Below are 25,903 nucleotides of genomic sequence, written 5' to 3'. Positions count from 1 at the left end.
CAGTAACCTCACCATTGGGTAACCGAGTGAGTGCATGAATGAATGAATGAATTGGACCTAATATCTAGGGACCGGAAATTCGCGGGTTCAATGACCTGTAGGATGAACTCCATAGTTCTACGTACACTCGGTCAAATGCCACCCACTCATTGGCTGCTGTCTTGTGAGACGTCCCAACGTAGCAGCATGTGATTCTATAAAGCTTTGGTCGGGTGTTTCTCATTGGCCCAGAGTCATCCAGGTGAGTTGTCAGCCAATAGCAGAGGCAGCACTGAGGTATAACTAATTGTATTTTGGCCTATCGCGAAATGATTTCGCGAATTTTTCCGGTCTCTAATCAGCGAAAACACATCTCCGCGTGTGAAACACTGTAAAATCGTCTGTGTTTCGTTGATGGGTCGAGTTTCTTTCAGGTCCACGTCCGCTGTCAACACGCCAACAACAGTAGTTCAGCGCGGGAGCGAACGCGCCCTGAATGGCTCGGTGAAATAGCAATGGCACCCATATGGAAGTTTGTAAGGGGGAGGGGGGCAGAATTTTTGGGGGAGGGTGGCAAACCATCACAAATGACATAAAATGGCCAAAAATGGCCTTCAAGGACTCAAAATTTGCCAAAAATGCTCAAGAACACCTAATTTTTTTCTTTGCCTGAAAGCTAGGGGGAGCCATGGACCCACCCTGCCCATAGCTAGAGACCGGAAAAATTCGCGGATTCATTTCGCGATAGGCTAAAATAGAAATAGTTATACCTCAGTGCTGCCTCTGCTATTGGCTCACAACTCACCTGAATGACTCTGGGCTAATGAGAAACACCCGACCAAAGCTTTATCGAATCACAGGCTGCTACGATGGGACGTCTCACAAGACAGCAGCCAATCAGTGGGTGGCATCTGACCGAGTGTACGCAGAACTATGGAGTTCATCCTACAGGTCATTGAACCCGCGAATTTGTCCGCTCCCTACCCATAGGTACGGGCGCCCTTGTCAAACAGGGCAGACGTGCTGACCTCGGTGAACTCGACGGAGGCCGGGTCGCCCAGCACTGAGCCGTCCGGCTGCCGGTAGCCGGCGTAGCTGACGAGCTGCGGGTTCCAGATGCGGAAGTCGTGGGCGCCGTCCGTGCGCTGCGGGAACACCGTGATGGCCGACCTGCCGCACACGCGACCACAGCCTGTCACGACGGGTCGTTACCACAACTCCGAAATACCGCAACGCCGAACGTACAATAACGCCGACTACCATAACGCCGGATGCCAAATTGACCGCAACGCTGACAGCTAGAAAACTGCTGTGTACCACAACGCCAAAAAATGTTGTTGCGGGGGGGCACAGGAGCAAAATGAAAAAAACCGCTGAATGAATTTGTGTGCTAACCTTACCTAACCTAACCTTTGTGGCAGTCCTGCAATGACATTTTTCGGCGTTAATGTATATTTGGCGTTGTGGTACACAGCAGTTTTCTAGCTGTCGTCGTTGTAGTCAATTTGGCATTCGGCGTTATGGTTTTCGGCGTTATGGTACGTTCGGCGTTGTGGTATTTCGGCGTCCCCTGTCACGACTACCAACAGTTACACACAGTTGTACTTTCACAACACATTCCTTTGCCAATACCACAAGGAACATTACCTTCAGGGTTTATTTTTGGGTGGGCCCGAACTGTATCGCAGGGGCGCATTCCGAGTGTTGTTAGTCCGGGCTCTTAATGAAGTCCAATATGTATAGAGTCCGGAAAAATTAGCGGTTTCATTTCGCGATGGGCTAGAATCCAAGTGCGTGTAACTTATTGTCTCTTCAGTGATTGGAAAACATTTTGCCTGAAGGACTGTGAGCCAATGAATGACCCTCAACGTAAGAAGTATCGAATCACAAGAATCGCAGTTAGCAGGTGTCACGAGTCGGTAGCCAATGAGCTGGCGTAATTTTCCCGCGTACATAGAGGATCATGGAGTCCATCCTAGGGGTAATCGAAACCACGAATTTTTCCAGTCTCTAGTTATAACACAGGTCCAAATAATTTTGGGGATCAGACAAATACAACGAGCGGATCAAACATGCATAATAAGGAGATGGGACGAAAATAAGTATGGGATCAGACAAGACGTGTTTTCAGCAGCAGTACGAGCTTTAAGTGGCGTCAAAATGCTCCGGAAATGAAAGCTCCAGCACAATAGACATGACCTAACCTGGCGATGTCACAGGCTAAGTGGGGGAGTCTGTGTGTGCTGTTGTCTGTTCTAGTCGTCTGTGGGCAGCGATAGTCAATGTCGCAACAACGTGATTCACAGTAATCGATGGCTTGGAGAGCCACAGGCAGGATGGAAGCTGGGCAGGCACAACGTTTTTGGTGAGATGTTCTACTGACGCCGTATTCCGTATCATCTCGATAACGAGCATATTATCAGTAAGCATATCGTTCTGTAACTAATCTCTGTGAATGATATGGTGTTAATCCTCTAATTATTTTGACCAATTTATAATTACTTAGTAACAGTAAAACGGGAATTTTAACTGGTAGCCTGTCAATGGAATGAGGTGTGGGATTTTTTTTTTCACTTTAAATTTCGGTGCATAAATATGTCCTAAAGCCACAATTGTATATTTAACATGAACAATTCCTCTAATTGTAATTTTATTTTATAATATACAATAATCCAGAACAAGGTTTATAAGTAAGACCCTGCCTTCAAATACTCTGCGTCATTCCCGATCACAACATGTTACCAATTCCAAACATATTTCACAGGTAGGCATCGTTATCAATAATAAACAACAATAACTGGCTGCTGCTTGGAAATCACACTTTTGCACAGCTCTACTTCCGCGTCATTTTAAAAGATAAGGCGTGGACAAAAACAGACATTAACGTAAGATCATGTGTGATTGGCCCATATTGTAGCCAGTGACACGAGAACCCTCTTCTTATTGGCTGACAGTAGAGTCAATAGGAGGAGATCTCTCATGATTATCTACCCGAAGAAGACCTCTGGCCAGTATGCATAGAGCCCTGCCACCTTTCATCTCTCTGTTGATTCTCAACCCTGAAGACACCAGCTTCAATCAGAAAATGACCTTAAATTTGTGCAAAAATCTTAAAAAAACACACACAGATACGGGACACGAGGTACCATAAATACATATAAATGAAAAGATGATTTGAATCAAAAGAGTGCCATATTGAGAACATACTTTTGTTTTTATTCATAAAGAAAATAAGAATGGATATTATAGCCCCCATATTGTAAAGAATAATTAATATACAGGTCGTTGCCTGGTAACGGTGAGGGTACTATGGCCCAGGGCTGGCCGTGACTGCATGACTACATAGTAACAGGGTGAAGTCATTTTGGTCCAGCTAATGGTCTGTTACATGTTTTGTTAGACGGCCAAAAATTGTCTAAATTTTGGTGTTTGCGTCGTGGGAACAGATTAAAAATAAATGTGTTTCTTTGAAGTGATTATTTTAACGACTGAGATTCTAAATCATACTTAACAACCATCATCAGAAATGTTTAGGTAAGCAACATTTCCGCAATGTTTCGGGCGAGACAATACGGATATGGCGAGGTAAAATAAAAGTGACTTCAACTTCGTCACAACATGCAGTCTCCTGACAGGCCTTACTTCACGAGTATGGCCTCCTTCTCGCTGACCACCTGCTCCGCCTGGACTCTTCCAGTATCTTTGTCTCGCAAAGTGCTGTGTCACGAGCCACGACTACTCTTGTGTGACGAGTTCTCCTTGATGATCGACTACAATCTTGTGTGACGAGTTATTCTTGATGATCGATTCCAATCTTTGTGACGAGTTCTCCTTGATGATCGATTCCAATCTTGTGTGACGAGTTATTCTTGATGATCGATTCCAATCTTGTGCGACGAGTTATTCTTGATGATCGACTACAATCTTTGTGACGAGTTCTCCTTGATGATCGATTCCAATCTTGTGTTACGAGTTCTCCTTGATGATCGATTCCAATCTTGTGCGACGAATTCTCCTTGATGATCGACTACAATCTTTGTGACGCGTTCTCCTTCATGATCGACTACAATCTTTGTGACGAGTTCTCCTTGATGATCGACTACAATCTTTGTGACGCGTTCTCCTTCATGATCGACTACAATCTTTGTGACGAGTTCTCCTTGATGATCGACTCCAATCTTGTGTGACGAGTTCTCTTTGATGATCGACTACAATCTTTGTGACGAGTTCTCCTTGATGATCGACTACAATCTTTGTGACGAGTTCTCCTTGATGATCGACTCCAATCTTGTGTGACGAGTTCTCCTTGATCGACTAAAATCTTTGTGACGAGTTCTCCTTGATGATCGACTAAAATCTTTGTGACGAGTTCTTCTTGATGATCGACTACAATCTTTGTGACGAGTTCTCCTTGATGATCGACTCCAATCTTGTGTGACGAGTTCTCCTTGATGATCGATTCCAATCGTTTGTGACGAGTTCTTCTTAGTGATCGACTCCAATCTTATGTGACGAGTTCTCCTTGATGATCGACTCCAATCTTGTGTGCCGAGTTCTTTATTGGTGATCGACTCCAAGCAGGCCAACCCCGAAGCTCTCTCGGCTGGGCGGCGTAGTCTTTTCGGTTACTGGTGGGATCACTCGATGGAGAAGCCTGGGTGCGATTCCCAGCAGAGCTGGACCCGGATTTTGTTTTCCCCAAATGGATAACGTGCAACACGCTACCTCATCACCATATTGCCAAGCCCGAAACATTGTGGAAATGTTGCTTGACCACGTCTGATGATTGTTGTTAGGTATGAATTAGTATCTCAGTTGTTAATAAAAGTCACTTCTCTGAAAAACCCAAAATTCTGTTTCCACAATGCAAACACTACACTTTAGCCAATGGTCTGGGCGTCTAAAAAACATAGCGCAGACCATTAACTGGTCAAAAAAGACTTCAACTTGTTATCATTGTGCAATATACCACTGTACATAACTTTCTGAAACCAATATTTTAAATGTTAACACTACCGTCTCCACAAAATTGAATTTATTTTCACCATACAGAGACTTGTGAATGATATGTAGACTATCTCTTTGGACTCCATATCTATTTATTTTATGTGGGTTTTATCTAATTGCTCCTACTTCTCTAGGTAGCTAAAGTATATAAGACAGGCCATTTCTGCACACTGTGCATTCATTTGCTGAAAGTGTGTGACGTAACATGGAGATCTGTGAGCCGGCTGGAAATTTGCCCAGCCATACGCAGTGGTAAAATAAACGTAACATTGTGAAGAAATTAACCAACCAAACTCCATAGATTTTTTAGGTTCTGTTCCTTAAGGTAAATATCCCCCAGTGGTTAAGTTTTCTGCACTAGATGTCTGTGATTGGTGTGCTGAGAGTAGTCATGTACCTGAAATAAACTCAAGACAACCACGAAACAAAGATAAATGCTGAAACGTTTTTGGCACACAGCTGACCTGGAAAATTTTCCTAAAAATACACGACTTTGCCCATCAGCCACAAGTGCCGACAGATAGGCGAAACATTCTCAGACAGAATTATTGTGAGAAGTGTAGGGTGAGGGTTGGATGATGCTCTGTTATCGGTCAGTGCAACGCCGTGGTAAACTTCGACTGGGTGGAGATTGCATCAGAAATATTGGCGACGCATAAAAAAAGATATTACAGCTTTCTTTGATGGGTGGACTTCTTCCAAGTGCGGATCAATCGAACGATGAGACTGGTCGAAGAATTCCGGGTTCTGTTGACTGCATCTCCCGGACTGCAAGAGGCCAATCACTTGACTTTGAGGCTGGAGGGAAAGGGGAAATATAAAATGGAAATTCATAATTAATGCTTACACTATTATCATTTACTGTAAACTGAGGGATTTTTCAGCAGAGAATTCGCCGCAAGCAGTTTCTCGTAGTTCTAGATAACTGTATCTTCATTGAAACTGCTAAAGGTTGTCGACTTTCGAATTAGGTGTTTTGTTTTATGAACCGATAAAAAAATTAATTTCAAATAAAGGAAAAAAAATGTTTACTGTGGACTCAAATAATTTGTTTTTGTTAAATGTCCAAGATGAATATGTGAGTTCGCGTCCACAAGTAAAATTGGCATCCCTAAAATAAAATCAGCTATCCGTTGCGAAGATACCGTGATGATTCATAATCAGTTTTGTTCGTAAATTTTTTAAAGTAATTTTTTAACTAAGTACTGACATACCTCCGGCACTCATTCCAGTTATGTTTTTTTTTATATTGTATGTCAGAGTTCCGTTCTTTATTTGCATTCCGTGGCACGAAGAAACTGTAGAAAAATCTACCTATTTGTCTTCTCGCCACCAGGTGTTCTGCAATCGATCAAGATATTTTTTGTATATTCTTGTAGTAGCTTCTTCATTTCACACCCTACAGCTGGTGCAACTACTTCACAATGTTTTTTTTGTGTAATATTATGGACAATTGTTTGGTTTCATCGTTGATTCCGTTTGTTCGACATCAGCTGATTCAGTCTAGTTTTCTGTGAATTTTTTTACCTTCATATTGTTTATTGATTTTTGCTTTTCGGAAATTGTCCATGGCAAACAGTGCCAAAACTGCAATGGCGAGAGGTGAAGATGTTTTTAAACTTTTTTTTTTTCGTGATGGACCTGCAGACTAAGATCGTCGGCTGAACTCTGACTCAACCCGCACAGCCGAGGTACAGCTTTGTGCACATTCACAAAAAAATGTCGAATACGACGGAAAAAGACGTGGAACGAAATATGAATAAATCCCTCCCAGCGTGAGCAGAGCTAAATCCAGTACATAACCTGTACATGCGTTAAAAAAAAAAAATCGGTTGTCTGTAAAGTCGGTTTACGGATGATAGTTTAACGTGAGAACGTCATAACAAAACATTGATGAAATGATTGCATACTTTTATAAATAAAATAGAATCATTTTTATTTTAATAATAAAAGAATAAATACTTTAAATTATACTAGTAATCAATTTTTAAAATGCAAGAATAATTAACCTTTATTGCCAAAATTGTTGTTGTAATAAGCAATGAAAACCACATTAACTTTTCACTTCACTTTATAAACAGTCGACGAAACAGTGCACGTGTGGATGACTTGTAATTAATTTTAAAAACTGTCATTTAGCTATAAAGTTTAAATATAATTATGAACAAGTTTTCATATAAATAAACAGTAATCAAATATCTATCATCAATTATATGAATCACCATAATTTTTTAGTCAATTGTAACATAACCTATTATTACTGCACTACCCGACAGCGTAACGGAACACAGCGTAACGGAACAATGAGTGTAACGGGACACAGCGTAACGGAACCATGTGCGTAACGGATAACTGTGCGTAACGGGACACTTTTTCGTGCGTGCAGCCGGCAATCATCGTTTTATTAGACGATGTCACGTCCAAAATTCTTTTTGAGCGAGTCTTTCAGTAGTTCCCAGAGATGTGTAAACATCTAACCCCGGTTAACGAGCAAATTTATGTTTTTGCATGTTGCAAATAAACTTATAATACGAAACTCGGACATAAGTTCTTACAACATAAAGACGAGCGTAATTAATACGTACGCAAATTGTGTTTTGAACTAAATTTCTTGACGCGAATCATACGTAGTTTCCGCACTCGCCACTAGAATTCGCTGCCGGAGCAGCTACATTGAATTTCTAATCATTTGATTAAAAGACAGAATTTTTAAACTTATTAATGAAACGGCTCCAATACTACCAAAAAAAAAAAAAACTAACAAATACTGAACCCCGGCTTTGATTCTGATTTTTCGACAAGTTGTTAAAATTTACTAAGCAGTTAACATTATAAATTTTCATTTTGTCTTTGTAAACTATGGTTAGTGCCATCCGCCACAGATGGCAGCACCGTGGTTGTTACATACACATGTCCGTTCCGTGTGACTTCCGTCGCAATCACGAAATTACTCCTAGTAAATGCCATGTCCCAAAAAAGATAAGATGTTAGATGTTACACATGAAAAGACTTGGTGACAAAACACAACTGCAGAGAAACCCAGGGTTGGGAGTCAGGTAAAGCTTTTATCTTGAATGGTACACCGACATGAAACCTCGAAAAAATCTCGCTATTCCTATCCGAGATCTTCATATTGAAAGGCAGCGCTATGACAGAACTTACTCATTATCGGCTCCTGGAAACACTTCCTAACAATCAAGACATACAGAGTTAAGACTCGCTTCACTCGCGGGGGGAGGGGGGTGTTGTTTGTCTCTCAAACCCCCATTGCTTGGGGGTTTCGCAAATTACGAAGATGCTATTGACGGCTTGGTCACTAAACTTCCGACAAACTTCCTCCCATTTTTTTGGGAATAATCTCCCAAATCCTTCTGGAAATACCTTGGTCCCATAACTTCCATGATTAGAGGTCACTCCTTAGGGGTTTTCAACAGAGCAAGTTTTTTTGTAAGATTCAATATGAGGAACTGATATTTAGATTAATGTCGAGTATCAATTTTTTTTATATCTGGAATTCCAATTAATATTGTCTTAACTATTAATACATCCATATTATGGCATATATATATGTTAAGAAAGACTTTATTAAGATTCGAACCTGGAAATTTATGTTACTTGTGGCCTGTGGGATAGTAAGCTTTAATAGGTATATAAGATAGCACATTTTGTTCGCACGTGTGCACTACGTGACAGTTGGCTATGATTCCATACACCTATTGTCCTGTTACAGTTTTCATCTGACTTAACTGTTTTTTTGACGTGACAACGTCTAATAAATCGATGAACTCCGGTTGCACGCACGAAAAAGTGTCCCCTTACGCACATGGACCCGTTTGGCGGTGTCCCGTTACGCTAATTGTACGCTTGCGCCGCATCTATCTAACTTCCACTCGATTGGAAGAACCATCGAATTGACTTTTTCGAGGCACATTAAACTTGAAAAACTCCCATTCGTTTCCTACTTTTCCTATCATCGTCCTATCCTTAACAGAATAACACAGATTGGAAGAAGTTAAATAGCAAACATGTATAAAAGTTATAGTTAAAATAATATTCTTCGTTAAAGTAATAAACATATTTGAATTAATGAGCGCAAATAAAAGTAAGTTTATCATTTAAATTGTAGATTTCATTTCACTCCTTTGTATCCATACAAAATAGTGATAATTCAATAAAAATGATTAAATTTTATTCATAAAAATATGCAATCATTTCATCAATGTTTTGTTATGACGTCACGTTAAACTATCCTCCGCAAAACGACTTTACAGACAACCAATTTTTTTATTGAATTATCACTATTTTGTATGGATTAAAAGATGGAGTGAAATGAATTCTACAATTTAATTGATAAATTAAATTTAATTTCCACTCATTAATTCAAATATGTTTATTACTTTAACGAAGAGATTATTTTAACTTTAACTACATGTTTGCTATTTAACTTTAAGATCGTCGAGAATGTTTCACGCTTTTTCGCAATAACACATTTAAGGACGAAGTTTGTTCGTCGAGAAATTAAACGTAAAATTTAATAAAAATGCACTTGCAGTTAGTAAAATAAGAATTAGTAAGTTTAAGAAAGAATTTCGGCTTTAATCTCCAACCCAGACGCTGGTGCTGCGCTGGGGCCGAGATTAAAATTCTTCGCGAATATTTTTCTTTTTTATGTCTTCCAGTGCTCAAAATTATATGCAATTGTGGCCCCGGGCACGAAATTTTATTTATAATTCATTAATAATAATGCCCTTCGCGATAAACAAAGAAAAATATGTATTAACGAGTGCCTGGTTGCCGTGGAAGGTAATGGATAGCGCGATTCGTTCGGTTCGCGTCTGTCACCATAGATGGCAGCACTATAGGGGAATAATATTATTTCGTTTTTATAATACGATTTTATAACAAATACGCATCCCAAATACACCAAACTTATTTATAATGTGTTACAATTTTTTTAAAACATTGTGCAAAAGATCCCGGGTGTAATTTGAATTATTATGTGTAACTGTAAAACACCATTGTTCGTACAAAAACGTATTTGAAAATTCAACATTACTTTTAAATAACCGTAGCGATTGTGCTGAAAATCGGTGGACGATCGTTAAATTACATAATATTAATAATTCAAATGCCAAAAACATGATTGAAAAGTCAAATCGATGGTTGTTCCAATAGAGTGGAAGAGAGATGCGGCGCAAGCGTGCAATGAGTGTAACGGGACACATCGTAGTGGGACAATGTGCGTTACAGGACACTTTTTCGTGCGTGCGGCGGCGTTCATCGATTTATTAGTAGAGACCTGCAAAATTCGCGGATTCATTGACCTCTAGGATAGACTCCACAGTCCTTTAAATACTCGCGGAAATGACATCTGTTCATTGGCTACTGACGCGTGAGACGTCTCAACTAGGCTGTCCGTAATTCGGCACTTTCTTGGTTTAGTGTTTCCCATTGGCTCACAGTTCCCCAGATAAAATCTGGGCCAATCGCAGAATCGGTACGAAGATATAGTTGTTTTGATGCTAGCCTATCGCGAAATGAATCCGCGAATTTTGCATGTCTCTATTTATTAGACGTTGTCGCGTCAAAAAAAAAAGAGTTTTTGCACCTTACACACGTTATCTCTTTGTCCACTAACATCAAAGTAGGAAATTTCTGGTTACTATTGGAATACGAACATATTGCTTACGCACAGAAAAAAAATCTGTACTTTTAAGAAAAGATTCCTTTAGAAAACAGATAACAAAAAATATTTTTTGACGTGACAATGTCTAATAAATTGATGAACGACGGCTGCACGCACGAAAAAGAGTCCCGTTACGCACATTGTTCCGTTACTCGGTGTCCCGTTACGCTCATTGTTCCGTTACGCTGTGTCCCGTAACGCTCATTGTACGCTTGCACCGCACCGACAGAAGTGAAAACTTAAAACTTTGTTTATAAATGTGTCATATGAAATAATTTCTACGTCAAATGTACGTAAGAAAATGAATCTGATTAATAGTATAATTTCAAGTATTTATTCTTTTTTTATTAAAAAAAGTACCATATGTCAGCGAGTGCAGTAATAATAGGTTATGTTAGATATTTGATTACCATTTATTTATATGAAAACTCCGGGAAGCCTTCATTTCACAGACGATAGAGCCACGCCCGAATTTCCCTGAAGTTCATGCTCGCTTTTTTTTCCGTACCACAACAGGTGTATTTATTTGGGGGGGGGGGAAAAAATTCGCGGACATTTATTCTCCAAATGCGCGGGTTTAATTTATAAGTGGAGACCTGCAAAATTCGCGGATTCATTTGGTGATAGGCTAGAATTCAAACACATATACCTCTTAGATAATTTTTTTATTGGCTTACTGTTCATCTGGACGAATCTCAACTAGTTATAAACCCTTAACCAAAGAAGGATCGTATCACAGACAAACCAGCTGAAACGACTTACAAGTAGGCAGCCAATGAACTTGCGTTATTTGCCCGAGTGTACAGGGGTATGTGCAGTCTATCCTGAAGGCCATCGAAACCGCGAATTTTGCAGGTCTCTACTTATAAGATGTCATTCTTAAAATTATTCATTAACATACATCATAGGTTAGCTACATTATAAATACTTTAAAATATTGTGGATGGCTGGTTATGTTAGGTAAGTATAGCTACATTAAAAATACTTTAAAATCATTTTATGGTTGCTTAGCAAATAACTTTTTAATATGTAGCTATCCAGCTCTAGGAAACCGGTTACATGATTTCACAGTATCTCTAATGTAGCTATCCTAACCAAATCAACCGTCCACAATGTTTTAAAGTATTTATAATGTAAGCTAACCTAACCTAATTGACCATTAGATATGATGAGTTGTCGACAATGAACATTCACGGACACTCCTTCGTAAAACAATTACAAATAAATAACGTTGCCTTGTTTATGGTCTTTACTTTTATCAACACCGCCATATTTATTTACAATGAACCAAAAAAAAAAAACCGAAGATGCACGATCGGACGTTTGGCTCTCTCGTCTGTGAAAAGCAGGCTTCTCGGGATCTCCTCCCGGAGACAATGGCGCCTAATCAGGCCACGGATCCACGGACGAGATTACCCCCCCCCCCCCCCCACAGCCACCAACTCTGGACCCCAGCTCCGGCGTGATTATCGCCAGCCGAGGATCTCCCCCTCCCCCCTGTTCCAAAACCAAGCTCCGACACTCGCCACACCGCGACCGAAAGCAGTAGGTACACCCAACTTCTCGAACACCATATATTTAGGGGGCAGGTATTTTTCGCGAAAATATCTGAACACGTATTAGATTGCAACAAGGTATACACGCACCAGAGGTTTCTTCCTTGTGATTGGCGGCCGTCTGCGAGAGAAGTCGTTGCCTTGTTGTGACCGAGCCGCTCAGGACGCGTTTGCTTCCGCAATGAATTACTGTGATTGGCGATATGTACCTGGGAGAAACTCAATCAATCACGAAACACAGACGATGCTATAGTGTTTTAACTTTCATCTGTAGCCCCGGCCTACAGCTCGAGTTCACACAAAACTACCGGGGATCTACAAAAAAACCTTCCATACTCCACTGCCACTCTACTGCTACCGAAAAGCCACGAAGGGCTCAGTCACAATGTTACCAACTTCACGACCCGTCCGTACATCCAGACGGCACAAACAAGGGAAAGTTCGGAAGAACAAAATAAAAAAAAAAATTACCATCTTCTGTCGGCAGTCCTCATGACTGCTTTGAATTTTTTTTTTTTAATTACAGCTTCATACTCCTCTAACACGTATTTATACTGCCACAACTATTTTCATCAGCTATTCACTTGGTGCGACGACAAAGAATCCTGAATCCTTTTTTTTTATTTTTTCCAAATATGAAAGAAAAAACGCATTTATGAATTAATAATAAAAATATTATAAAAGCGTGAAACGCTGCGAAATTGAGCGATGGGCGATAAAATGTTATGAATGTGAATGAAAATCATTCTTTCACAGAAACTTTGCAAAAAAAAAAAAAAAAAAATTCTTTGCAACTACAAAAATTCGACGTTTATAGAATGTTATAGACATTGTACAACTTATTGCTTTTCGTGGTTTTTATGACGACTACTACCCAGACGGTTGAAAAACTCGGAGCGAGGTACAGTTGATTAATTTTTCTATGTAAGACAATTTTAGTGGACGCATTTATTTTTTAGTATAAATTATAAGTGTGTGTTTATTTTATTTTTGTTAAAAATAATATACATAGTATTTTTCCTGCCAAAATATGTTTCTTTTTGTTTTACACCCAAATTTTCATTAATTACAATATTTCTTATTCGAATAATACGTTGGAAGCAAAGAAAAAATAAAAAAAATAATAAAAAATTGCACGTAGCGAGAATTGATCGAGTTACCTAGCGTTAACAGAGCAACCATGCTGCCAAGTAAGATAGAGGCTCTTTTCTGTAAAAATGTATACAACAAAGTCGCTGTCTGTTTCTGTCGGTTTCTCCGCTTACTTCTTCCTAGTCACGCAAAAGATTTCGATACGGTGTTCATTAATGGAAACAGCGTTAAAAGAGGAAGGTTTGTATGTATAATTTGTCGATATTTTATACAAAATATCTGAACTGTGACGGTGTTTTGTCAATAAAGCAGCGCCTCATCCTATAGCAACAAACGATTAGCTAGTAAAGATAACACGATTTCTTATTTTGTGTATTCATTTAATCTCTAAATAGTATAAAAAAAGTCACTGCATATTTATTGTCCCTGTTGTACATAATCCCGAGTAACGACTCTTTTTTATTAGGTAGTTAAATTGAGTTTATATATTTTTTCTTTTGTTTAATTTTTAAGTAGGTAATTTCATTTAATATCAGGTTATTGATTTAGGAGAGGCAATGTTGATTATTTGTGAATTTAAGTTAATTTTGTTTTTCAAATAAAACCCATTTCTTCTAATTTAAAAGTTTTTTTTTTACCAATGTATTTATGCTACGAATAAGTCGTCCAAATATAGGTCATAGTAACAGAGAAGCAAGCAGAAAACGTTTACGACTTAAAGATGAACCTGAAGAAGAAAAGGAAATCAGGTTGTCTAACAGAAGAGAAAGTAATTCTATGAGAATAAATAGAGAAACGTCTGTTGAACGTGAGTTACATCTTAGTTTTGACCGAGATAGACACAGAGAGCCAGAGAATCCTCCAATGAACGTGAAGTTCATTTTAGTGTTGACATGTATGGATATAGATCTCAGAGGGTGATTAATTTGTAAACAAATAAATTGAATTCTGCAATGAATTACGATACTTGTCTATAAATCGTATATTCGCGTCTGTCTGTTTTCTTGCTTACTTCCTCTTAAAAACACAATGGTTTTAATGGAGTTTTAACAGTCATTTAGAGAACTTCTTCCCAAAGGTTGTTATATTAAATCAAAAATAGTAGAGAAATTTCGGTGTAGTAAAACGATGCTTGATGCTTATATGGACTTACTTATTAAATCTAAATGAGTCACATTAATAGATCACATCCGTGCGACGCTGTGTGGGTGAGGGGGGAAGGTGTCCACTAGTGAACAATAAATAACGTTCAGTCTCCTCAAGTCACTTAAAATGCCAACAAGACGTATTATTTCTCGGGTATTCTTCGCTATCTGGACCAGTGGCTATGTGCACTCAATAGTAGAGCCTGACCTTCCCTTACGCAGAGATATTCCGAGACCCAGCTACCCTGCCTTCTCCGTCGGATGAATTTTACGTCATTGGTGGTGATTTCCTGCTACGCAAAAGTCATATGACCGACAGGTGGTACTGCTTCATCCTTTTGCGAAAGTTGTCTAAATTACATACACGAACGTTATCCTGGTAAAAGTTGTGTAGTAATAATTTTTATGGGTATTCAAATGTTGTCAACCACACTCAAGAAACTGAGCACCATCGAAGGTATTATGAGAAGAGGTCAGTTGACATCCTTTTTGAGGGAAAAGAATATACAGTTTAGGGAGGCCTCTTTCTGTCAGATACAACAACAAATCACAGCTAATATAAATACTGATGTCCACTCTTAGAGAACACAGAATAGATCGCCATCAAAGTGCAAGTGACGCAGATACCTTGGTCCTTAGAACAGACATAGATAAATCATCATCTGGTGACAATGTGGTAATAGTTAGAAAAGATATCAACCTTATGGTTTTTCTGACTGCACTAACTCCATTATATCAAGAAACATTGTTCGTAAAAACAAGCCTTTGTAAATTTGGAACTTAGATCTTCTCCGCACAACAGTTAGAAGCATCGGGACTTAAAAAAACATCATTTCACTCTCTCCATCAGTAGCTGTGATACTACGTCTTCTTCTTACAGGAAATGAAAACTGATAAAAGAATCATCAGGACCTGTTATTCGATCTCGCAATTGTCCTCAACAGCCCAGACTCCACACACCAGACTGTCTCAGAAGCTGGCCACAAAATAATTTCTTTCGACTGTGCAGAGCATCCCAAAGAGAAAACCTCCCTTAGTTATCACTGGCACAATTCATTCGGGCAATCAGAGTCAGAAGAGCCGGGTTTCTGCGCTTTATAGGATGGAGGGAGCCGTAGGAGACTACAAACCCCCGGCTTTCGAGGGTCCAAGAGTGTGTGGCACAATTCATTCGGGCAATCAGCGTCAGAAGAGCCGGGTTTCTGCGCTGTCTAGGATGGAGGGAGCCGTCAGAAACTGCAAACCCCCGGCTTTCGAGGGTCCAAGAGTGTGTGGCACAATTCATTCGGGCAATCAGAGTCAGAAGAGCCGGGTTTCTGCGCTGTCTAGGATGGAGGGAGCCGTCAGAAACTGCAAACCCCCGGCTTTCGAGGGTCCAAGAGTGTGTGGCACAATTCATTCGGGCAATCAGAGTCAGAAGAGCCGGGTTTCTGCGCTGTCTAGGATGGAGGGAGCCGTCAGAAACTGCAAACCCCCGGCTTTCGAGGGTCCAAGAATGTGTGGCACAATTCATTCGGGCAATCAGAGTCAGAAGAGCCGGGTTTCTGCGCTGTCTAGGATGGAGGGAGCCGTCAGAAACTGCAAACCCCCGGCTTTCGAGGGTCCAAGAATGTGTGGCACAATTCATTCGGGCAATCAGAGTCAGAAGAGCCGGGTTTCTGCGCTGTCTAGGATGGAGGGAGCCATCAGAGACTGCAAACCCCCGGCTTGCGAGGGTCCAAGAGTGTGTGGCACAATTCATTCGGGCAGTCAGCGTCAGAAGAACCGGGTTTCTGCGCTGTCTATGATGCAGGAACCGTCAGAAACTGCAAACCCCCGGCTTTCGAGGGTCCAAGAATGTGTGGCACAATTCATTCGGGCAATCAGAGTCAGAAGAGCCGGGTTTCTGCGCTGTCTAGGATGGAGGGAGCCGTCAGAAACTGCAAACCCCCGGCTTTCGAGGGTCCAAGAGTGTGTGGCACAATTCATTCGGGCAATCAGAGTCAGAAGAGCCGGGTTTCTGCGCTGTCTAGGATGGAGGGAGCCGTCAGAAACTGCAAACCCCCGGCTTTCGAGGGTCCAAGAATGTGTGGCACAATTCATTCGGGCAATCAGAGTCAGAAGAGCCGGGTTTCTGCGCTGTCTAGGATGGAGGGAGCCGTCAGAAACTGCAAACCCCCGGCTTTCGAGGGTCCAAGAGTGTGTGGCACAATTCATTCGGGCAATCAGAGTCAGAAGAGCCGGGTTTCTGCGCTGTCTAGGATGGAGGGAGCCGTCAGAAACTGCAAACCCCCGGCTTTCGAGGGTCCAAGAGTGTGTGGCACAATTCATTCGGGCAATCAGAGTCAGAAGAGCCGGGTTTCTGCGCTGTCTAGGATGGAGGGAGCCGTCAGAAACTGCAAACCCCCGGCTTTCGAGGGTCCAAGATTGTGTGGCACAATTCATTCGGGCAATCAGAGTCAGAAGAGCCGGGTTTCTGCGCTGTCTAGGATGGAGGGAGCCGTCAGAAACTGCAAACCCCCGGCTTTCGAGGGTCCAAGAGTGTGTGGCACAATTCATTCGGGCAATCAGAGTCAGAAGAGCCGGGTTTCTGCGCTGTCTAGGATGGAGGGAGCCGTCAGAAACTGCAAACCCCCGGCTTTCGAGGGTCCAAGAATGTGTGGCACAATTCATTCGGGCAATCAGAGTCAGAAGAGCCGGGTTTCTGCGCTGTCTAGGATGGAGGGAGCCGTCAGAAACTGCAAACCCCCGGCTTTCGAGGGTCCAAGAGTGTGTGGCACAATTCATTCGGGCAATCAGAGTCAGAAGAGCCGGGTTTCTGCGCTGTCTAGGATGGAGGGAGCCGTCAGAAACTGCAAACCCCCGGCTTTCGAGGGTCCAAGAATGTGTGGCACAATTCATTCGGGCAATCAGAGTCAGAAGAGCCGGGTTTCTGCGCTGTCTAGGATGGAGGGAGCCGTCAGAAACTGCAAACCCCCGGCTTTCGAGGGTCCAAGAGTGTGTGGCACAATTCATTCGGGCAGTCAGCGTCAGAAGAGCCGGGTTTCTGCGCTGTCTAGGATGGAGGGAGCCGTCAGAAACTGCAAACCCCCGGCTTTCGAGGGTCCAAGAGTGTGTGGCACAATTCATTCGGGCAATCAGAGTCAGAAGAGCCGGGTTTCTGCGCTGTCTAGGATGGAGGGAGCCGTCAGAAACTGCAAACCCCCGGCTTTCGAGGGTCCAAGATTGTGTGGCACAATTCATTCGGGCAATCAGCGTCAGAAGAGCCGGGTTTCTGCGCTGTCTAGGATGGAGGGAGCCGTCAGAAACTGCAAACCCCCGGCTTTCGAGGGTCCAAGAGTGTGTGGCACAATTCATTCGGGCAGTCAGCGTCAGAAGAGCCGGGTTTCTGCGCTGTCTAGGACGGAGGGAGCCGGCTTTCGAGGGTCCAAGAGTGTGATCATGAGCTGAGAGGGTCGAGGGTGAAGCAAGGATGGACGACAGGGGGAGGATGTGGCCACGTGGCCGTCGAACACCGCACGGCGGCAGTATCACGTGTCGCGCCCCAAGGGGCGAGTTTGTAACTGAACTGGCGCGGGCGTGTCGCCATGGCGACTGATGGAGTTGTCACCTGGCGAAGGGGGTGCGCGGCGATACACCCTTCGCCACATCACCCCCGCAACCCCCTTTCCTCTTTCCACCCCCATGCCGCGGGGCGGGATTCGCGACGGATGAAGATTGAAGATGTATCACATCCCCCCCGAAACCACTTCCGGGGGCTTGAGAAGTGAAAGGTTGCTCCATACACATACATACACACACACATACACTTTCATTTTTTTTTACATAAGCCACGTTCAAGTTCCGGCCTTGTGTAACACTACTATATACAGGCAAGTGATATGAAATTTTTTTAAGTAAACCTTACATAATGACTCAGAATTCAACCGGCAAACTTCCGCTGTAAGTTAATCATGAAAAGATAAGTAATTCGAAAAATTTACAATTTACGTTCTAAAGTGGTTCCTTAAATGTGGTATGCACTTTTGAAGTTGCAACTGAACAATTTTTTTTTTTGCAAATAATAAATAGTATTTAAGATGAAACACACAGAACGTCTGGATGATTTTTAATTCAACATATTTCAACAAACACTGCAAAATTTGTTACTGTAAAAACAATTATTAGAAAATAAATGTTACTTTCGACCATTTTTTAAAAAAAGTCACTCCACGTGGAGAGCAACTTGGCACACTAAAGTTGACATAGGTTACTTCCGCGACATGAATTATTGCGAGAAATGTGCTGGTAAATGTTTTATTTTCACATACCAGAAAAGGTATTGCATGTATGTATTGTATTGTATCTATGTACCTTGATTATCCGTGACCCGATTAACCGGGCATTCGGTTAACCGGGTTCTCAATTAAAAATTAAACATTTCCTTTTTGTGGGAAAAACCAAGCTCGTGAAGTGTATAATTCATTAGGAGGACAAGAAGGGAGTAAAACGTAGTTTTTTAGGTGATCACAAATAATTTCATTCATACGTAATTTTACAAATTAATAATTAGTGTCAGTAATACTTGCACATTTGTTTCGTATACATCACGAAATTTTGCTGTATTGTAGATATAACCTAAATTCGATTATCCATGATTTTCGCTTATCCCTGCTGACCGTCCCCCCCCCCCTCCCCCCGGTCTTGGGTCATGATTTCGACAGTTAATTAAGGTTCTAATATATATATATATATATGAGACTTCGGTTTTTTTTAGTTTGTAACTTTCATTCATGGTCAGGTAAGTCAGCTAGTGTTAAAGAGAGGTGTTTCCCAAGGGATTATGAAAAATAGTACCAACAAATGCAAATGTTCACTGGAAAAAAAAGTTTTTCTGTGCCCACAAAAAGTTATTCGATACCTTGAAAATGTTTCTGCAGCAGTAAAAATAATATTATGTACTAACAAAAAAGTTTTAAATGTTTGTAATACAATTTTATTTCTGCAAAATCAATAAGAAAAATTAATTTCGAGAAGATAAATTTGTGAGCGTGTTTCGGTTCCAACCTGATGTTGCCCTTGTTGGTGCTGTACTTGATGTGGTTGCAGAGCGCCTCGAACATGCCGCTGGTGGTGGTCACGCACCGGCAGTCGAACACCTGCAACAGCGCACCGGCGACCAATCAGAGCGCGGCACGAGACACAACACTCCCTGCACATATACTTGCTCGACTAGACCGAGCATTATCTCAACGATTATATTGAAGAATCATTTCATAAGTGCCAGTGAAAAGTTTCTTTAATTTAATATTGAAGAATCATTTCATAAGTGCCAGTGAAAAGTTTCTTTAACTTCTTCGTTTATTTTTATGTTATTATTTCTTTGATGGTAAAAAGAAAGTTTACTTGTAACACGATTTTTTTTACAGCAATAGTAGCTACATTCATCATTAAGAATGTTTTTGCGCTATTTCAATCCTTTTTTTTTTTTTTTAAACTGTGGGAGTTAGACGTCAAACAACAACATAATCGAACAAAATTGTTCTCTGTTGCAATAAACCATTTTTTTTGTGGCAAATAACTGGAGTAGCATCTCAGATTGTGTTACATAAAGTATGTTCCGCTCTAGTCATTAGTTCCGCGTATGAGCAGATGAGAATCATGCTTATTAACCAACCCTGTCACTAGATACTCCACCGGGTCGCTAGATACATGGTATTTGAGAACGTTTCAGTACAGAATTTATTTTAATTCATCCGTGAAAGCTAGTTTATATTCAGGCATATTGAGAATTTACTGTCACGAAGGTGTGCCAAGGAATTGCAGCAACTAACAGACCACCTTAACGTATTTTTTAAAGCATTTCTCCACAGAAAAGGCACCAGAGTTCCATTTCCCTTCAACCCGCAGAGATAAGTTTCTACCGCCATCGCTAGGGACTTGCAAAATTCGCGGGTTCAATGACCTCCAGGATAGACTCTACTACACTCTACACACTCGGGAAAATGCCACCTGTTCATTGGCTGCTGACTTGTGAGTCGTCTCGACCGAGTGTCTGTGATTCGACAGTTCTTTGAGCGAGGGTATCTAATTGGCCCTCATTACTCCAGATTAACAGTGAACCAATTGCAGAAGCAGCGCTAAGGTATAATTATTTGAATTGTAGCATATCACGAAATGAATCCGCGAATTTTGCAGGTCTCTAGCCATCGCTAATACAAGCTTTGGAATTATCAGTACATTTCAATATTTCACTTTTTAAAACTCGACAACAGGAATTCAGGACTAATTTTTTCGCAGACAACCCTATATACCACCGTGTTCGTATTGAAATAATCTTTATATTAATTTCACTTTAATTCATTAACCAGACCTGTGCAAGTTACTAGTATCGATTTACCTCTTTATACCTGCCTACCAAAGAGTTATGACGGGAAAAATAATAGTCAAAATAACGTTTGCATATTCTATGGACTTCATACTTTCGATTTGTATGGAATTTGTCTATTAACCAAACCAGTGAAAAGTTAAAAAAAAAAATTTTAATTGTTAATTAATCATATTCTTGACTGTAATTTTTTAGACAAACCATGTGCAATAGCTATATTTATTGACATATTTAATTGTATATAAAATACTTTTCATCCATTAACCAGCTCGGTGAAGGTCGTTTATGGTGGGATCCTATACTAACTGAAAACAGAAAAAAAACATAACTAACCGTCTTGAGGTAACCCTCAAATTTTACAAGGAATTTTAGGCATTCTTTTTTGGGGTTAGCACAAACGAGAAATTCCCCCGATTCCGCAGAAACATTCAGCAAAGGGCGGAATTTTAACGGCTGTGGAACCTTCGTTGAAAAGAACCATCACTACTACAGATCACCGCTGCACTACAATAATTAAACTCTGCAGTGTATTTAACTCGGGTTTGGAATGCACGAGCGCTCTGTAATTCAACACCATAACTTGTGTCTGACCTATGCCGCTAAAACTGCACCTCGACACACAAGCAGCGGAGCAGTGGCAGAATGTTTCTGAAGGACTTTGAGGAAACTCGACATGATGTCAGTCTTGTACAACTTACATGAAAGTACTTGTATGTTAGATCACCACTACACCGGTTTCTGAATAGTGACCAGCGAATTAATAACTCACTTTTGTAGCCAATAAACTAATTCTTTGACGCATTTTGGTTTGCAGTAAACAAACAATACCTTTCACCAAAGTAAAACTCAAGAAAAAAAAAAATTTTGTAGGCTGTATCTGGATGTAATTTACAGAAATTTTACTTCATCAGTTTCATAGTTTCACGTAGTCAGTATTCGATAAGTACTCTCAACCACTTTATCTATTTTAAGAACCATGATTTTTAGTTAACAAACAACTTGCTAAAACAATAAAATAGTTTCTGAATGGAACCATAACTCCAGTGGCTGGATTATAACTATATCATGTATGTTCCTATAATTTCACGTGAATTCCTACTGTACTCTTTAACATGCTCATATATCATCTTAAAAAAAAATTACAATAAAAATAAAATAAGATACAATTATCGTGCATATAGGTATGAAACAGTTATGATTATAATTTACCAAATTAAGCTGGGAGCTCCCGTATATTCCATGTCAAGACGTCATGTTATAAACTGCATGTAAAAACTGTAAATAATCCACGCACGGTTTTTTCTGGTAATGCAGAGCTTGGCAAACCTGGCGATGGAACCGCAATTTTATTTTATTTTTTCCCAGTTCCGTTCGGATCACCTTTCACAACGGATTTCCGCAGCTGACGTCACGTCCCGCGCCTCCCCAGAGAGTGGTCGTATTCTAAACCCTACTCCTTGTAGGGGTGCTGTCACAACTTAGAAACACACAACTTAGAAACACCCAAGATAGAATATTCTAAGTTATGCCGGTTCTAAGTTGTGTGTTTCTAAGTTATGATAGTTCTAAGTTATGTGGTTCGGCGTTGTTTGTTTCTAAGTTACGAAAGTTTTAAGTTGTGTGTTTCTACGTTGTGATAGTTATAAGTTATGACTTTCTACGTTGCGACGTTTCTCAGTTGCATGATTCTGCGTTGCGTGTTTCTGAGTTACGCGTTTCTAAGTTATGATCCTTCTTACTTATGACAGTTCTAAGTTACGTGGATTTTCTTCGATGTTTCTGAGTTATGACTGTTCAAAGTTGTGTGTTTCTAAGTTATGTGTGATTCTCCTCCTCGTACACTCCACCAACCACGGGCCGTCGAGAAGAAGTTCCTGTTGGCGCATGCGCGTCCCGCGTGTTATCAAGCAACTGCGCATCTCGCCGCAGGTACGTGTGACAAGTAACAGGAAGAAGGTGTGCCTACAAGCTTCACTTACACTGGCCAATTTACTGTACTTTTTTTTCAATACAAATCCTCGGGAACTTAGCTACCAACGATATCACTTCTTGTAAAACTGCAAGGCAGAGCTTTGTAAAATTGCGAATGCCACAAAGTTCTGCCTTGAAATTTTGAAAGTATGCCGGTGGCAACTTGATTTTCCAGTTATTGTAAAAGTACAATAAACCTTTTTTACAGTGTATGTTCCTTTATTTTCCGAACCATTCCGCAATATTTTTAACGTTAGTAGTTGCACTGAGAAGCAAAATACTGAGTTTTAAAAGAGGCCCCGTGTATTAGGTAGGAAATGAATGAGTGATTAAGAAAATACAATACAGTATGTAAAAAAAAGCCTACCTTACTATAGGGCGAGGACATTTACAGCACTTACTCTAGGTAAATTGTAGTCACAATGTGCTATATTTACTCAATCACTCGTTATTTTTACACACATTACACGGCACCAGTTTTAGAATTTTTTTTAATATTATATACAAAAAATATTTTTTTAAGTTTTAAAGTCTAATAAAGGTTTTTTAGGCAAAAATAAACTGACTCCTGAATTTTAACTTTTGTTAAAATTTTACAAACATTTTCATAATCTGCGTCTGGAAGCTCTATACCGGAAACTCAATAGCGTTCAAATACATGCGCTTACCGACACCTTCCAGGTTCAATCTGTTACACATGGCAAAACCAATTTTCTGTACTTTAACAAAAGATTTTTTTTGGAAACCAGATGCCAAGAAATATTTTGAAATACTACAAGAAATATATTGTAACTTGGTACAACACATGCCTGTGATTATTTTTGCATTAATAAAAAAAATTTTTTTCGAGATAATACTGAGCTTTTCTTATGAAAATTGGTGCATAATTTTATTTTTCAATTGATGTTTCGTTCGAGCATATTTTTTAAAACATGGAAAAAAAATCGGCTATCAAAAGTAGGATTTGTTTAGTTAATGCTTGTTAATGTATACAGTTGATACTGGAAAACTATTCAAGGAACGGTTTACAAATAACTTTAACTATTGGAGGTACTCTACAACACAAACAGGGTAAGAATCCTAATCCAGCATAACTGCGGACACTATTTTGTAGTGATAAGTTGTTTTCATATAGATGTACAAATACAAATGTGTGTAATTTTACATGAATGTTTCTGTTCATTTACAAAAAAAAATCAGTGTGACCCAGTCATAGTCAATGAGGACAGAGAACGCAATGGAGCAGCCAGTCAACAATAACTCCGTCGTGATTGTGTACAGGAATGTGGAGTACATCCTGGTGCCAGAAAGCTACATGAATTTTGCGACTTATAACTATAAAATCTGACAACCATACGAGCAATAAAACACAGTCAGAATAGATTGCGTGCGTAGTGAAGCATCGGAGGAAATCGCCTTAAAACAAAATCTTGACGTGAAAATGATATTTCCAAGCTTAAAGGCTAGGACTCAACTACCGAGGTGTTAGTTTTAGATTTGGCTATTTACAGATCTTCGACAAGATATATTTATTTTAAAATGTTTAATTTTAAAATGTTTGCATAGAAACACAAAAATTAATGAGCTTCCATTAAGTGATTACAACGTACTCGGTAGTGATTTTAACATATAACTAGAGACCCGGAAAATTCGCGGGTTCAATGACCTCCAGGATAGACTCCAATATCCTCTACACACTCGGGCAAATGCCAACTGTTCATTGGCTGCTGACTTGTGAGTCGTCTCGACTGGGTGGCCTGTGATTCGACACTTTTATGAGTGAGGGTCTCTAATTGGCCCTCAGTCCTCCAGATTAACAGTGAACCAATGACAGAAGCAGCACTAAGGTATAATTATTTGAATTTTGGCATAACACTAAATGAACCCGCGAATTTTCCGGGTGTCCACATACAACCTATATTATAATTTACTATGTATTAACAAAACACCTTTCTTAATTCCAAAATTTATAAAATTATACTAAGTATATGATATAAATTCAATACATTATTATTTCACAACGTGTTATAACGTATTACTGTTTTAGAAATGCCACGTGGAAATGCGTCGCGCTGTTCAAGACTAATGTTAGCGGTAAGAACAGTAAATAGCTGTGTCTTTTTTCTCTTTCTCCCTTTCTCTGTCTCTTTTCAAACGCCATGGGAATGTTTGCGCTCGCTGATACGCTGCAGAACAAGCTCCAATTGAATGCCGCCCCGAAAAATCTAATGGCGCGCGCTTTCTCCCTAATTCCTGTTACACATCTCCGTCGCATTCACGAAAATACTTCCACCGAATGCCTTATACCAAGATCTAGGATGTTAAACATTAAAAAAAAAAAATGGTTGTCTGTAAAGTCGGTTTACGGACGATAGTTTAACGTGACAACGTTATAACAAAACATTGTTGAAATGATTGCATACTTTTATGAATACAATTGAATCATTTTTATTGAATTATCACTATTTTGTATGGATACAAAGAATTAGTGAAATTAAATCTACAATTTAATTGATAAATTTACTTTTATTTGCAATAATTCATTAAAATATGTTTATTACTTTAAAGAACAGATTATTTTAACTATAACTTTCATACATGTTTGCTATTTAACTTCTTCCAATCTGTGTTATTCTGTTAAGGATAGGACAATGATAGGAAAAGTAGGAAACGAATAGGAGTGTTTAAAGTTTAATGTGCCTCGAAAAAGTCAAATCGATGGTTGTTCCAATCGAATGGAAGAGAGATAGATGCGGCGCAAGAGTACAATGAGCGTAACGGGACACCGCGTAACGGGACAATGTGCGAAACGGGACACTTTTTCGTGCGTGCAGCCGGCGTTCATCGATTTATTAGTAGGGGCATGCATATTTCGCGAAAAGATTCCGAGACTAGTTATAAGTTAAAACACTGTAGCATCGTCTGTGTTTCGTGATTGGGTGAGTTTATTCCAGGCGCATGTCCAAATGTTACAACACCAATCACAGAAATTCAGTGCGGAAGCAAACGCATCCTGAGTGGCCCGGACAAAAAAGGCAACGAATCCTCTCGCTAATGGACGCCAATCACAAGGAAGAAACCTCTGGCGTGGGTACATCTTTCTGCAGTCTAATAGTCATTC

General features: G+C 40.1%; 1 protein-coding gene across 1 annotated transcript in view; it reads right to left on the bottom strand.

Annotated features, from left to right (window-relative positions):
• LOC134539792 (nitric oxide synthase, salivary gland) overlaps window positions 1-25,903 on the bottom strand; it is a 239,806-nt gene that overhangs the window by 81,945 nt on the left and 131,958 nt on the right. Inside the window, exons 4-5 of the mRNA XM_063382059.1 lie at window positions 19,491-19,582; window positions 1,008-1,149 (exon numbers count right to left, since the gene is read on the bottom strand). Of these exons, the coding sequence (XP_063238129.1) occupies window positions 1,008-1,149; window positions 19,491-19,582 (234 nt within the window). The remainder of the gene's footprint in view (window positions 1-1,007; window positions 1,150-19,490; window positions 19,583-25,903) is intronic.

Source organism: Bacillus rossius, chromosome 16 (assembly GCF_032445375.1).
Source record: "Bacillus rossius redtenbacheri isolate Brsri chromosome 16, Brsri_v3, whole genome shotgun sequence".
NCBI classification, from domain to species: domain Eukaryota; kingdom Metazoa; phylum Arthropoda; class Insecta; order Phasmatodea; family Bacillidae; genus Bacillus; species Bacillus rossius.
Note: the sequence above shows the minus strand (reverse complement) of the source record. Positions and strands in the feature narration are given on the sequence as shown.